The following is a 13,451-nucleotide window of genomic DNA, read 5'->3' on the forward strand; positions in this document are numbered from 1 at the left end:
TTTGATTTATTTTTTTGCTTTTTTTTTTTAGTCAAAATGAGGAGTTCTATGACAATTAAGGAATTTTAGCAAATTATTTACAAGGTTTTTTGCAATTTTTGTGTGTTGTAGTTTGGCTATTTGTTAGAAGGTTCTTTGTTTCAAGTGATTTTTCTCATTGAAAATTCGAATTTTTTTTCTTTAAATTTGGCGATAAATAACTTTTTTTAAGAAAATTTTAATTAGGATAAAATATATTCTAACCACCCCAATGAACCTAATTTGGCAATGTAGAATTTCTTGAATTTTTTTTTTTTTTTTAGCAAAACGATTTCAAATTCAAATTATTTCATATTTTTATCGCTTAATTGACATAACCTATATAATTTGTAAAGAAGTTAATTCTAACGATTTAATTTGTATATTACATGGAAGTTATTATACACAGTAATGGTTGGTCTTCATTATTATATGTTTTGCATCAATATAGTAATAGAAATAAAAAAAGTGTAAATTAATAATTATAAAATTTAACTATTTGTGATTTATTGAAATTTCTTAGTGAAACATATCAGTTCAATAACGTATGCACGAGGAGCAAACTTCATGCTAATGTATGAAAGTGAATTATAATTGGATACAGAATTTGCGTCAACGTATTATAGGGGTAAGAATCTTCCTCTACAAGTACCAAGAAACATTAACTTATAGCAGCTAAGTTAAGGATTCTGAAAGCACTGAAGTACAATGCATAAAAATATTTTGAACTTACTTTGTCGAGTGCATGTAGGGAAAGAATTTGTCACTTCACATGTTGAAGATAAAGATGTGTGCAAAGTTTTGTTATGTCAGGCTAGTTTAGAATTCCTAATTATGCACATGGAAGTAGAAGAGTTGAGCTTGACCAATGGTAATAATGAGCCTCAAAATTCCCAAATGTATGATCCTTCGGGCCTTGGTGAAAGGGTTGAAGTGTTTGATGGTGCGTCAAGGCTCCCTACAAAAGAAGACCTACTAACCAATAAGTTCACTATTACGCATATTGTTAATTACAAAATATATCAATATTTCATTGAATAGTAAATAAAGAATAATGGTTTTAACATAATGATACGGAAATCCAACAGTGATAGGAAGATTGTGGGCCTTCAACATAATCAATTTTTTATGTTAAAGATGGTTACGACTATGAGTAGTGGGTCTAGCGAGCAAGGTTCTGCTGATGCAATTGATTTTTAACCATATTTGAATTATGGAAATGCAATTGACAATGAAGATATATGTAACATCATCTAGGCTTGACACATGTAGGATTACACAACAGTGGGATCAGGAGGTTGAGTTTGAGGATGCCTCTAACGGGGTTGCAGTAGAGGATGAATTCTCGATTTTTATCGAGTTAATGGAGGGAATGTGTTTCACACAGAAGTTTGATTTACAATTTGTCGTGCAAGGATATTCAATTAGGAATAATGTTCAATATGTTGTTATAGCTTCAAATAGAAATAAATTTACCGTTGCATGTGCAAAGCATGATTGCTAGATGGTTCCTTGCCTATGGCGGTTGCATTCTGCTCTATGTAAATCGCTTCGGCAACATATGAAAAATTTCATCCACCAAAGACCATCAACATACATGTGCCACTTCAATTCATGAAGTTGGGGAACGTTAGTCCAACTCAAAATTCATAAGTATATATATATACTACCAACCATCAGAAAACAGATGGACTTGTACCTTGAATCCCAGTGCCCCGGGCTCTGGTTAATCTTCTGCCCTGACCACGAGCAATATTTTAAGCTAAGTTCAATATAAAAATTTCCTACATGAAGGCTTGGGATGTAAGGCAGAAGGCAATTAAGGCTATTTTTTGCAATTGGGAGGTGTCCTATCGGACTCTGAATTTGTTGAAGTATATTGTTGCCTCTGCTTTGTTCAAAGCACATACACAAATATATTTCAAAGACTTTTCAACCATAATAACATGATAACAATTAATAATCATCTACTATAGCTCATTATAATTGGGCGCAATAAATATTCACCAAGTTAACTATAATATAACATTCATTTACAAACTCACTCCCCTATTAATTCTCGCTACTTATATAATATTTTATCATTAATAAAATGTCAGTTTTATTAATTCTAAATAAAAATAGCAATTTCTTTCATTAAAAAAAAATTAATTGTGTCAGTCGCCCGTTGTCATTGATCAGGAGTCTTACATAAGTCGCCTTAAATGGGCGATTTATGTTAAATTTAATTTTCTTTTGATAACAACTAGTTGACTCAGCAATGCTAATTCAGCATAAGTCGCGCGTTTAAAGAGCAACTTTGCCTACTTTTAAATTCTCTAAAAAATATACTTAAATGCTTAATATATATTTTAATGATGCTTAGTTTAAAAATATTCCCATATATATATATATATATATATAAACACTATTATTATCCAATTTCAAGTCCTAATGAGAAAAATAGAGGGTTGCGTTAGATAGTCGAAAATCAGTATAAAATTTATCGAATAATCATAACATGAATCCTTTAATATTGTTTTGTAATAAGGGCCTTCGCAGACAGCTAATTAAATATAAATCAATGCCATTAAAGCTCTTACAGGAAGAAATAAAAAACTAGCCCAACCATATAGATCTTCTCCGACCACGTCCATTAATGGTGCTTAAACCGTTGTCTGCAGCACTAAATTCCATGCATAACCAATGAAAAAAATAAATAAAAATAAAGATCTTAGTATGAAATTCTGGTGTAATTCCCTATACAATTTTTGTCCATATGCGTTAGCTTTTGGTCGGAAAAATTTTTCTGTGCAGAGACCGGATGCAAAACGTCATCCAGAGACTAATCATACTATATCATGTCAGCAATATCGAGCCATAGTATCGAACAAGGAGTGATATGACACATTCTGATTGATCTCGACATGACATTCATCATTGGTACAGAATAATTAATCCTTTGTTTGAGATATTTTGCGGCAGCAGTTATGCGAGAGCTGTACTTGGTAGTCTTTTATCTGAAGATGAAGATGAGTGGTTAAATTTCTCTCTTGCTTGTAATTTCTCATCGTTATGCTGATCGATTTTGACGCTTTTCATACATTTGGTTTGAAGAATTTTCATTCTGATAGGCTGTTACATTTGGAAAATTTACTTGGGACATTTCTCAGTGTTCTGGAATTCTGGCATCATGTAATTTAACACTAATTCACCGGTGAATAATTTGTTTGACTTGGTTGTAATCTCTTTGTTACCAAGCTAACTTTGATTGTTCAATTAGGCTTTAATTAAAGATACATAAATAGCCTAACCTTTTGCGTACATTTTTTACTTCAGGATGCTTTTTTCTTGGCTAATCACAGACAAGAACACATTGGGCTTGCCTTTCAAAGCGCTCTTTAAAGGAGGAGAAATTATTTTGTGCGAACCCGGACGACGTCCGAAGACCAACCAGAACACGCCACGTCATTTTTTTACTCGGTACCAGTGCGAGATACCAGTCAATATTGGGTGATATGGGACGTTCCAAACCATCCGATGTCCATTCTAGCGGTAGAGTGGTGCAAGCAGGGTATTGCAATCAGAATAAAAATAAATAAATAAAGGTAAAACGAACTAAATCAATTTATTTTATTTTTGTTTGGCTAAATTTACTTTTGATGTCATCTAAATCGACACCTGATGTAAGCTTAGAGTTTTATAAAATCAAAATAAGCGAAATTAAATAGATTAAACATAATATACATAAATTAAACATTTTATAGTCATTCCATCATACAGATTAAATTTAAATTAGATCTCTCAAATCAAATTAGTTTAAGCAAGTTTAAAAAATTAAATCCAAACAAATCATTGACATTTAGTTAAATAAACAAAATTATATCTGTTCTCAAACAAAATTATATCAAATTGACACAGCGACTCTCGAGCTTTTATGTTATTTTACTACAATAATGAAGTACATAAAGATATTTGGAGCCTTTAAACATTTAAAAAGAAAAGATTTGAGATAGCTTTGATTAATTTTAGTACTCTACCACGGAACCTGTAATATCAATAGTGCTTCACAATCTTTGATATTGAACTGTAGGTCCCCATAATCGCACTGATGAAGCCCACAGCTACAATAACCACGCATACAGTAACCTGAACATTTTCAAGGCCATCAATTTAAACATTAAAAAGCATGCATGGCACCATCTCTTCAATTCATTGAATTCCGAAGGTCAAAGATTCGTTTGGCCTGAATTATAACTGAGACTTCGTTTGAGACAGTTTTCTTACTTATTAAAGCAACTTTTTAATACAAATATTTTAATTTTTATACTAAAAAACTGCTTTACGAAGCATTAAGAAAGCCGTCTCAAACGAAGCCTGAATGAATTGTTGACATATACCTATCGTAAAAAGGAAATAGAACGGCGAGGAAGAGAGCCGACAGTATGTTACCTGCAAATTTGTGGCTTTGTTCCTTGATATCTTCAAGAAGCATAAGGTTGGCATTATGATAGCCTGCCAAAGGTTTTATCAAATAATCCATTTCTAGTCACCAATTATTATTCATATTTGATAAGATGAAGAAGTAGCGTTCATATCAGATATATTAACAAATATAACTAATAAAATGATGTTTCTGTTTTTGATAGTTCAATCTCACGATAATGTAACTATGTTAGTCACCTTACACAGAGATGTTGTAAGTTGTCAATCTGTTGTTAACATTAGGTTAACTTTACTATCACTATCCGATCGTGTGACTGCCTGATCAATGGGTATGCACCATGCAGCATCTCAGTGGGAAAGATTACATAGGTCATAACTGAAATCAGTAGGCCAAGGCTTCAGAAATGCACTTATTAGTAACCGAAGAAGCATTTCAAAAAAAAACAGAACCTGATGTAACTTTTTACTACCCATATAAAATTCTGAAAGTTAATGGTCAACATTATGAAAGTTATTTTTTTCTAGATTAAATTTATGCTTAGTTACTAACATCCCAAAAAAGTTATCTACCCCTTGGCCAAGTGGTTGATGCTTAGAGGCCCCTATCCTGAAGATCAAGGTATTGAGTAAGGATATGATTTGTGCAAGTATTGTGCTTCTGCACTCGAGATATCTTAAAAAAACTTATTACTAACATGAATGAGGCAGTGAGATAAACAAATCTAGATAAAAGCATGCAAATTGTCATGGAGAGATCTTGCTCAAGTCACCCGTGCGGCCTTAACACTTCTTCCTAGCGCTAAGTCAACCTAAAACTCATACAATGCTGGCTGGAGAGCAAAAAATGCTAGAGAGAGTGAATGAGAAAAACTTCACTATTACAATAAAACTTACACAAGAGGGACGGAGGGATTTTGGGAGATTTGGGAGATGGTTACAAATGAAAGGGGATGGTCCTATTTATAGCCCTCCTCTCATACCTAAGAACATTCTAAAACTCCCTCCAAAATACACGAGTGTGGAGTTCTCTAGAATACTTCACATTATTCCCTACACTCTCACATAACTCTATAATATTCTACAGAGTTCTATAATATCCTACATTACTCTCTAAATATCCAAATTATTCTAGAACATTCTAGAGCACTCTAGAATTTTCTAGAAAACTCTAGGCCAATCTAAAACCTTTTTAAATCTTTCAGAATCTTCTGCAATCTTTTAGAATCTTTTAGAATCTTCTAGAACCATCCATGACCTTCTAGAACCTTCCAATGTCATACCCCATGTAAGAATGGTTATGGAGGATTTCTTCGCCTTTGCTCGGCATGTCACGCCCAAGGATGGTAGACGATCTCTAGAATCTTATAAACTTCTTGTTCCAACATTTGGGCATGACAAAATGCTTTCCAAAGGTTTTAAAGAAGCCACTAAATGATTACAATAGAATAAAATAATCTCTGAATTAAACATTCTTTTGTAACTCTACCTTGTACTCAATAAAATGTTGAGCTACACTCTCCCGCGTGAACTATGAACGAAGTTGACACTGTGAGAGTTTGGGGTTTCATTTTCAAAATAGCTCTGCATTTTTTTTAAATATCTTCGTCATGTATATTGTAGACCCCAGCTCGCCTAAGTTAATTAAGTCAACTTGAAACTCTCACCCAAGTCAAGTTTACTAAATTGCATCTTGGACCCAAGCATGGTAAACGATCTCACAAAACCCAAAACCAACCCAAAATTATTTTCAACCCCTAAATTTTGTATATTTTCTACTAGAGATTCCTCTAGAATTGTATAAATTCATAACAAACGATAGAATGAAATATTCAACAGACTATCTCAAATTCTTGTTAGTACCAAAGGCAATTTGAGGAGAAAATAGTCTTCATATTATGCCTTAGCAAAAGAGCCCCAAGAATAAAAGAAACTATTGTATCTCCATCCACTCGCACAAGTCAAGTTTGTCAATCCACATATAACTTGTCGGAGCCAAATTAACAAAGTTGTGTGGAACTCGCTAAGGTCAAGTTAGTCAAAGTAGTATATTAGAGCAAAACCAGGTCTAAGAGCTCACAAGATCTAGAAATAGCTGCTACACCCTTAAAATGACTTAAAGAAAGTAGTCTGCTCAAAAACTTCAAGGTAACCAACTTGAACAACATACCAAAACTTGACTTTAAAATAACCAACTTGACAGTCAAGTCTCTACAAGCGATTTCCCAACTGTATAGTCACAAATGCACGGCTACAAGATAGCTTCTGATTAACAAATTCATTATACAAAGCAATTACCAGACCCCACACCTGTGAATAATGGGTACAACGTTGTGGGCTCCGAAAATTCGGCCCCGGCCTCCGTCCGCTTTTCTTCTTTTATTTTTCGGCGAGGGAGTTTTAACGGAATAAGTTCCGAGGTAAATTTTGGAAGGCAGATGGGTTTGTAGATAAGACACTACCCAGAGATTTCGCCCTCATTTTGCGAGGACTTTATGATCTGAGTTCTGGTTTCCTATAGGCGTAAGCCCCTATAGTTAATTACCCCTCCCGATAACGAGAGAGAACTTTCGATTAAGGCTAGTCATCAATTAGATAAGTATAGAGATACGTGCATCTAGCATATAGTAGCAGCATGGGTTTGAGATTTGAAGAATTGGATTTTTTGGATTTTGGGTTGGAAGATTTGATATTTAAAAATAGAAATTCACACCATCTTGCACTTAAAGCGGATGGTGGGGGAATGGATGATGGGCCCGATCAAGATCTCATGGTTCCGTCATCCCGGGCCATCATGGTCCCTGGTCTACTTAGTCAGAGGAGGTAGTCGACCCAACCTGACAGAAGGATCCTTGTCGGCAGCCATGGGTTGCTTCGTCCAAGGGGACCTTGTAGACCTGGGTTGGATATTTGCCTAAGGGGACAAATTTGAATCCACCTTAGCTTGCAGAGAACTTTGTGCCCTATCAATCATATCCTATTGATTCATATCTCAAGGATTTGATGCCAATAAGGAACGTATCGGCTCTGGCCATAACTGGTATTTCGTGGTGCCATTTGGCGGCAAAACCACTCGGTTCAGAGGGCCCCGGGTCATAACCGTTTATCCTGCGGTGCCATTTGGCGGCAAACCGCCGGTTAGAGGACATGTACCACGTCCTTATCGGTTTGATTGTAGGCCTTGAAGGCCTAATATGAATGTATTGAAACAAATACACTAGTCACCACAACTATGTATTCGTTTAAAGGTTCGAACCCTGTCGACTTCTATTGGTCCGTATAGAAGGATTAGGTTCAAACTAGAATTCACTTATCGACCCGCGCAGCATCCCTAAGCGTCACATGTGTACCAATAACACGCTCGCCGGGGCCCGTGCGGGTGATTTTTATATTGATTTAGACGTACCCCATTGTGTACCTATGTGTATACAAACTATAGTGTATGTGCAGGGATACTTTGAAGTATTTGTAGTTGTGTAAATAACTATCATCTGGATGCACACAACTTTTCATTTGAGAGCTTATACACGCCTTCTGTCCGCTAATATGAGTGTTGCGGATCCGGTGGCGTGGCATTGTAGATTGTGGACACCTTCTGTCTGCTTTCATAGATGTTGCAGATCCGGTGGCGTTCTAGTCTTGATATTGACTCCCCCCTTTCTCAATCACCGGGGAAGGATTTTCTGGATTTTGGAGTCAAAGACTGCTGATTTGGAAAGAACTCCTTTTAAGCTCTTCGGCATAGTGACTTGCTATTTCCGGTGTTTGTGGGCACCCAAACTATTCTCTTCTTAATTATAGAACCAAAAAGAGACTTTGGGACACCAGAAAGTTTGGTTCTAATTTGTTCAAACATTTCCCCCCTTTCTACCAAGGGGTGTCCTTTTCGTACATAGAGTTGCCTTTGTACTCAACGCACTTGTAGATCTTGGTTACCGTCGTTGTAGATAATATCCGTACTTGTGTCCACAGTGATTCATTGTACTTTCAATACACTGTTGTTATCCACAAGCATCCATTTGCAGAGGACCGCTGTATTTAATACGACCTCCTAAAAATGCTTTGTAGAAGACCCATTGCTTCTGCACCATATCCACCATTTCACCAATCTCGAGTAATTGTTGTACTTGTTTGACCTCGTAGGAATCGTCGCAGGAGATACTTGTACTTATGCCTACAGTGGTTCGTTGTCCTTATGAAGTACCCACTATTGTTGTCCACAAGTTACTTGTGTTTGCTGATGGAAGACTGTTGTATCCACTACGACCTTCTAGATGTATTTGTTGAAGAGCAGTTGTCCCTACACCATGTCCACCTTTCACCACTCTCAGGTGGGTTGATGTCTGGATTTGTTTATAGAAGACGGGTCTTTGACTATCTAGTGGTAGTGTTGCCTTCTCAATCAACATGCAATTGTAGGGATTGTTGTAGGACTTCGTGCATCGAGGTCTTGTAGCATACTTTGAGTTGCTATTAACCATACGAATGTTCTTGTTTGAACTCCCTTACACAGGATTCAAGCCTTATCCTTGTATGTGTTTGGATCCTTGTTCAATTTCATTCAGACTTGAGTTTCAAACTCAGTATGGTCATCCGGATTTGAATCTGCTGTTTCCAAACTTTACTTGGCGTCGAGCAGTTTAAGCTCAAATGCACAAGTTCTTGTTGTCCACATCTTGTTCTGGTTTTGAGTTCAGAACATAAGTACAAGTCTTTGGTTTAGTTTAACATCATTTGATTAGACTTGATTTAGTGTTGATGTTGTGTTCGTGTCGTAGTCCTTTGAGTTTGTTCAAGCTTTGAATCCAAGTAAAATTCAATTTCATACTTGAATTGATTTGAATTTGGGTTCCAACTTTGATTTTGTTCATTTTGAATTTGATCTTTATTAATCATTTAAAATCTGTTCGGGTCCTCCGCTCGTGTTCAATCAAGTTCGGCGGTCTATAAGTCCACAGTTCATGTTCAAAAGTTCACTGCTCTCTCTCTCTCATCTAGTCCAAATCTTTTGTTCTTTTGAGTTCAAAACAGGTCCCGAGTAGAGTAATATTTCACCCAAAATTTCGGCAGCCTCACAGCGTCTCCCCCGTTTAGGAGAAAAACAACGGAAAGCTGGGCCTCCCGCCACGCTAGAGAAAAGCGTGTATGATAGGTGCCCTCTTACGATTCTTACGAGGACACCGCGGCCGTGTAAAGTCTTTGTCCCCACCACGCCAGAGAAAGGCGTGTATGGGTTTTCGGTACCTGTTGCAAGAGAGAGCAGTTGTTTCCCCGCAAGCGGGTACTTATGAATATCCCGATCTCGTCGTAGGCGCCGCACTGGGTTCCCTTCCCACCACGCTAGAGAAAAGCGTGTATAGGTGGTTTGTCGGTGCACCACGAACGTCGAGAACATGTTTGGAACCGAGGGTCGCTCGCCTACCTTGTCGTGGGTGTCACGCCGGTTGCCCCTCCCACCACGCTAGAGAAAAGCATGTATAGGCAGACCACCGACTCGACACGCATGCCGAGGTAAGAGAGCGAACAATGGTTCTAGAAGTTATACCTTTGGCGGCCGGCGGTGGAGGGCGCGAATGTCGAGGTGAGAGAAGCAGACATTTCTTTTTATTAATGATAACTAATTATAATTAATTATTAATTATATTTAATTATAATTAAAGTTATTTAATTATAATAAATTATAACTAAAAATAGTTAAATAATTAATTAAAATTAATTATAATTAACTATTTAATTATAATTAATTATAATTAGTTATGCCTAATTATAATTGATAATAATTAATAGTAATTAATGATAATTAACTGTTAAATATAATTAATAATAACTAATACTATTTAATTATAATTAATTATAATTAATATAATTAATAACTAATTATAATTAAAAATAATTATTAAATTAATTATAATTAATATTAGTTAATTAATAATATTAAAATAAGTAATATCTCCCTCTCTTTATCTCTCTGTTCAGCAGATTTAGGGGATTTGGCCGTGGAAGCACGCGAGAAGGAGAAGGTTACCTTCACGGCCGGCGAGCTCCCGTTACTGGCTCCGATCAAAATGTCCTAACTCCCGATCCACAGGAAGGGAGTCGTGGAAGGAGCAAAGTCGGACCAGCCACGGAGGAGCTGAAGAAGAGGCGCCAAGGGAGAAAGTTAACCTCACGCCAGCGAACTCCCGTTCTTTGCTTCCGATCGGAGGGGAAGGAAAGTCGGCAAAGGGGCTAAGTCGAACAGCCCTAGGGGAGTCGGAGAGCGAGAGAGGGATTGCGTAAGAGTGAGCAGAGGCTGCGAACCAGAGGCCGAAGGCCTCATTCCTTCGGCAATTTAATAACGCGAAGTCGTGCCGAGAACGAGGGGGGGAGATGCGACTTCGAGCGACAGCGGTCGTGCGACGTGCACTGGTCGTGGGATGGCAGAGTAAGTAAGATTTTAAATTTTTTTTTCTTTTCTTTTGTTTCAGCACAGCATACGGGTCAACAAACGTTTGATGCAGGACATTGAAATCAAGGTGATATTCTTATGCCACATCCAAAAGGATTTATCATCTCTCTCAATCTCTCTTTACTCAATTAGATCGGATCCTTTTCGTATCAACTCCCAAAAGAAAGTCAAGTGCCCTCACCTCAACAATCCTAATATCTGCACTTCTATGGTATTGGAATCAACCATATATCTTATGGTAAAGTTAATCAAACATATAATCATCTCAAATATGCATAATCATATGGAGTTAATATCAATGAATGGTTAACTGCCAAAACAGGAGAAAGAGCATACCACTAGTATACTGAATAGAGAGCCAATCAGAGACATCACAAGACCTGCACAACAAATATGCAAAGGACTGTAATTTAGTTCATCTCAAGAAACTTTCATGACTTTTAATAGAACATAATGGAAAAAAATGATTCATGTAACCGACCCCACGTAGTGGGATAAAGGGTTGATGTTGTTGTTGTTGTTGTCAAGAAACTTTCATGAAGACAGTGACATAAATAAAACGTATTCCAGCTCAAGCAAGCACTGCTGCCCCATACAAATTTCTAACTAGGAGGAAAAAAAACGATATAGTTCCAAGCCTCAACAATAAGTTACTTCGATGTATGGTAATACAATACATTGATGACAAGTAGACACATTTAATCAATCAGTATAATTGAAGCATAGCCTTAGATGATTAAGACAAGTTGCAAGTTTTTCCAAATTGATCTTCATCATAGAAGATCATATACCTTTTGGTTGTCTGATAAATACATAAATATAAATTCTACTCACATGCCAGAATTAGCATTCAGTAAAAAGTGAATATAAAACCTTTCCCAGAAAGATATACAGCCAGATGGAATTTCTGGATGGTACCAAAAGTTATTCCAAAACAAATCTACTTGAAGAATAATTCATGCAAAATACTTGAAGCTGTTGCACTGACACCTTGGTGGCTTGGTTGACCATATACAAATCATTTAATCAGGATAGCTATTTTTACAATCAAATTGTTTATAATGATCCTAGAATATTCAATCTAATCTGGTCAATAACTGTGACCGACATCTACACTATCATCGTCATGTTAAGGATTCCTCACCCTGCAACATAAAATGCTAAGGTACCAGAAGAAGAATGATTCATGCAAAATACTTGAAGCTGCTACACTGATACCTTGTTGGCTTGGTTGAACATGAACAAATCATTTAATCAGGATAGTGATACGCCCTAGGGTTCCCAAGTTTGGGTTTTCCCTAATGCTCCTTCAAAGATAAGATTTCTCCACCAAATCAAAGAGAAATGAACACAAGGGAGATGGGATGAAGAGCAAGAACCTTTGCATTTAAAATCCAAGAGAAAACAAGATACAATTTGTCCACTTCGAGAAGGAAAAGGTCTCCCACTACAAACCCTAGAAAACTTAGAGAAAGAAAATAAGGTGGCTAAGAGAAAACCCAATTTTTGCATAACCCTAGAAATCCCCCCTTAATCCCTACTTATAGCAAGCAAAAGACCAAACCAAACCCACTAGTGGGCTGCCCCAGGTGAACCGCCCAGCTCAGGCCTGACCCGAGCCAAACCGGTCCAGAATTGGACCGGTTCCGCTCAAGCCGACCCCCCGCTCCGCTCCGCGTCAAGTCCCGCGCCCGCGTCGCCTTCGGCGGATCGACCCGCGCGGTCTCCTTCCCGGCCGATGCCGCGTGCTCCGGGGTCGCCGGCACTTCCTCTGCCGGCCGGCGGCGGTCCGCATCATAATGTTTGGAATGCCATCAGTTTTTGAGGAATGGAGGAGGGAAACCCACAAAGGCTAGGGTCACCCTGTAGTGCCACCCTCCGACCATTACTCTTGTATTTAACCAGCAACTTCTCCCAATTGACCTCCATGTCTCCTAAAGACTGAAGCCACTGCATACCCAAGATGACGTCGGCGTTTTCCAGATCAATCAGCAAAAAATCTTGAGTAATTACCTCCCCTTGCAAGATAATAGTGACTCCCTTGCATTTCCCATAAATACGGGCCTTCTGTCCTGTGCATATGGTCACCTCTACCTCTTTACTTGCTATCACCTCAAGACTCAACTGTTCCGCCACTCGATAGGCCAAGGAGTTGTGAGTAGCTCCACTGTCAAACAAAACTCTCACCTTGCACCCTTCAATTTCCCCCTCCATCTTCATGGTGGGATGGAATGGTAAACCTTCCATCGAATTCAGACTCACTTCTATCATATCTAGGTGAGGATGCTCTACCTCACCTAACCTTTCCCTTGTTGCCCCTTCATCTGTGTCCTCATCTGAATCTCCCACCACTATCACGTGCAGAGTCTTCTCCTTACACCTATGCCCAGGTGCAAATTTCTCGTCGCAACGGTAGCAGAGGCCCTTGACCCTCTTCTCCTTCAATTCGGAGTCAGTCAGTCTCTTGAACCCTCCTTGGTTCATCACAGTGGTGGCTTTCTCCTGTTTTACCTCCTCGGGATGAGTAGTGGCAGTCACCTTAAGTCCTTCGAGCATGAGCGTG

At 37.9% G+C, this 13,451-nt stretch overlaps 1 protein-coding gene across 1 annotated transcript in view; it reads right to left on the reverse strand.

Annotated features, from left to right (window-relative positions):
- Positions 1-3,825: 3,825 nt before the first annotated feature.
- Positions 3,826-13,451, reverse strand: part of LOC110105064 (amino acid transporter AVT1A) — a 30,341-nt gene continuing 20,715 nt past the window's right edge. Inside the window, exons 10-12 of the mRNA XM_020834427.2 lie at positions 11,225-11,268; positions 4,450-4,512; positions 3,826-4,146 (exon numbers count right to left, since the gene is read on the reverse strand). Coding sequence (XP_020690086.1) covers positions 4,054-4,146; positions 4,450-4,512; positions 11,225-11,268 — 200 coding nt within the window. The 3' untranslated portion in view covers positions 3,826-4,053. The remainder of the gene's footprint in view (positions 4,147-4,449; positions 4,513-11,224; positions 11,269-13,451) is intronic.

Source organism: Dendrobium catenatum, unplaced genomic scaffold (assembly GCF_001605985.2).
Source record: "Dendrobium catenatum unplaced genomic scaffold, ASM160598v2 fragScaff_scaffold_1024, whole genome shotgun sequence".
Lineage (NCBI taxonomy): Eukaryota > Viridiplantae > Streptophyta > Magnoliopsida > Asparagales > Orchidaceae > Dendrobium > Dendrobium catenatum.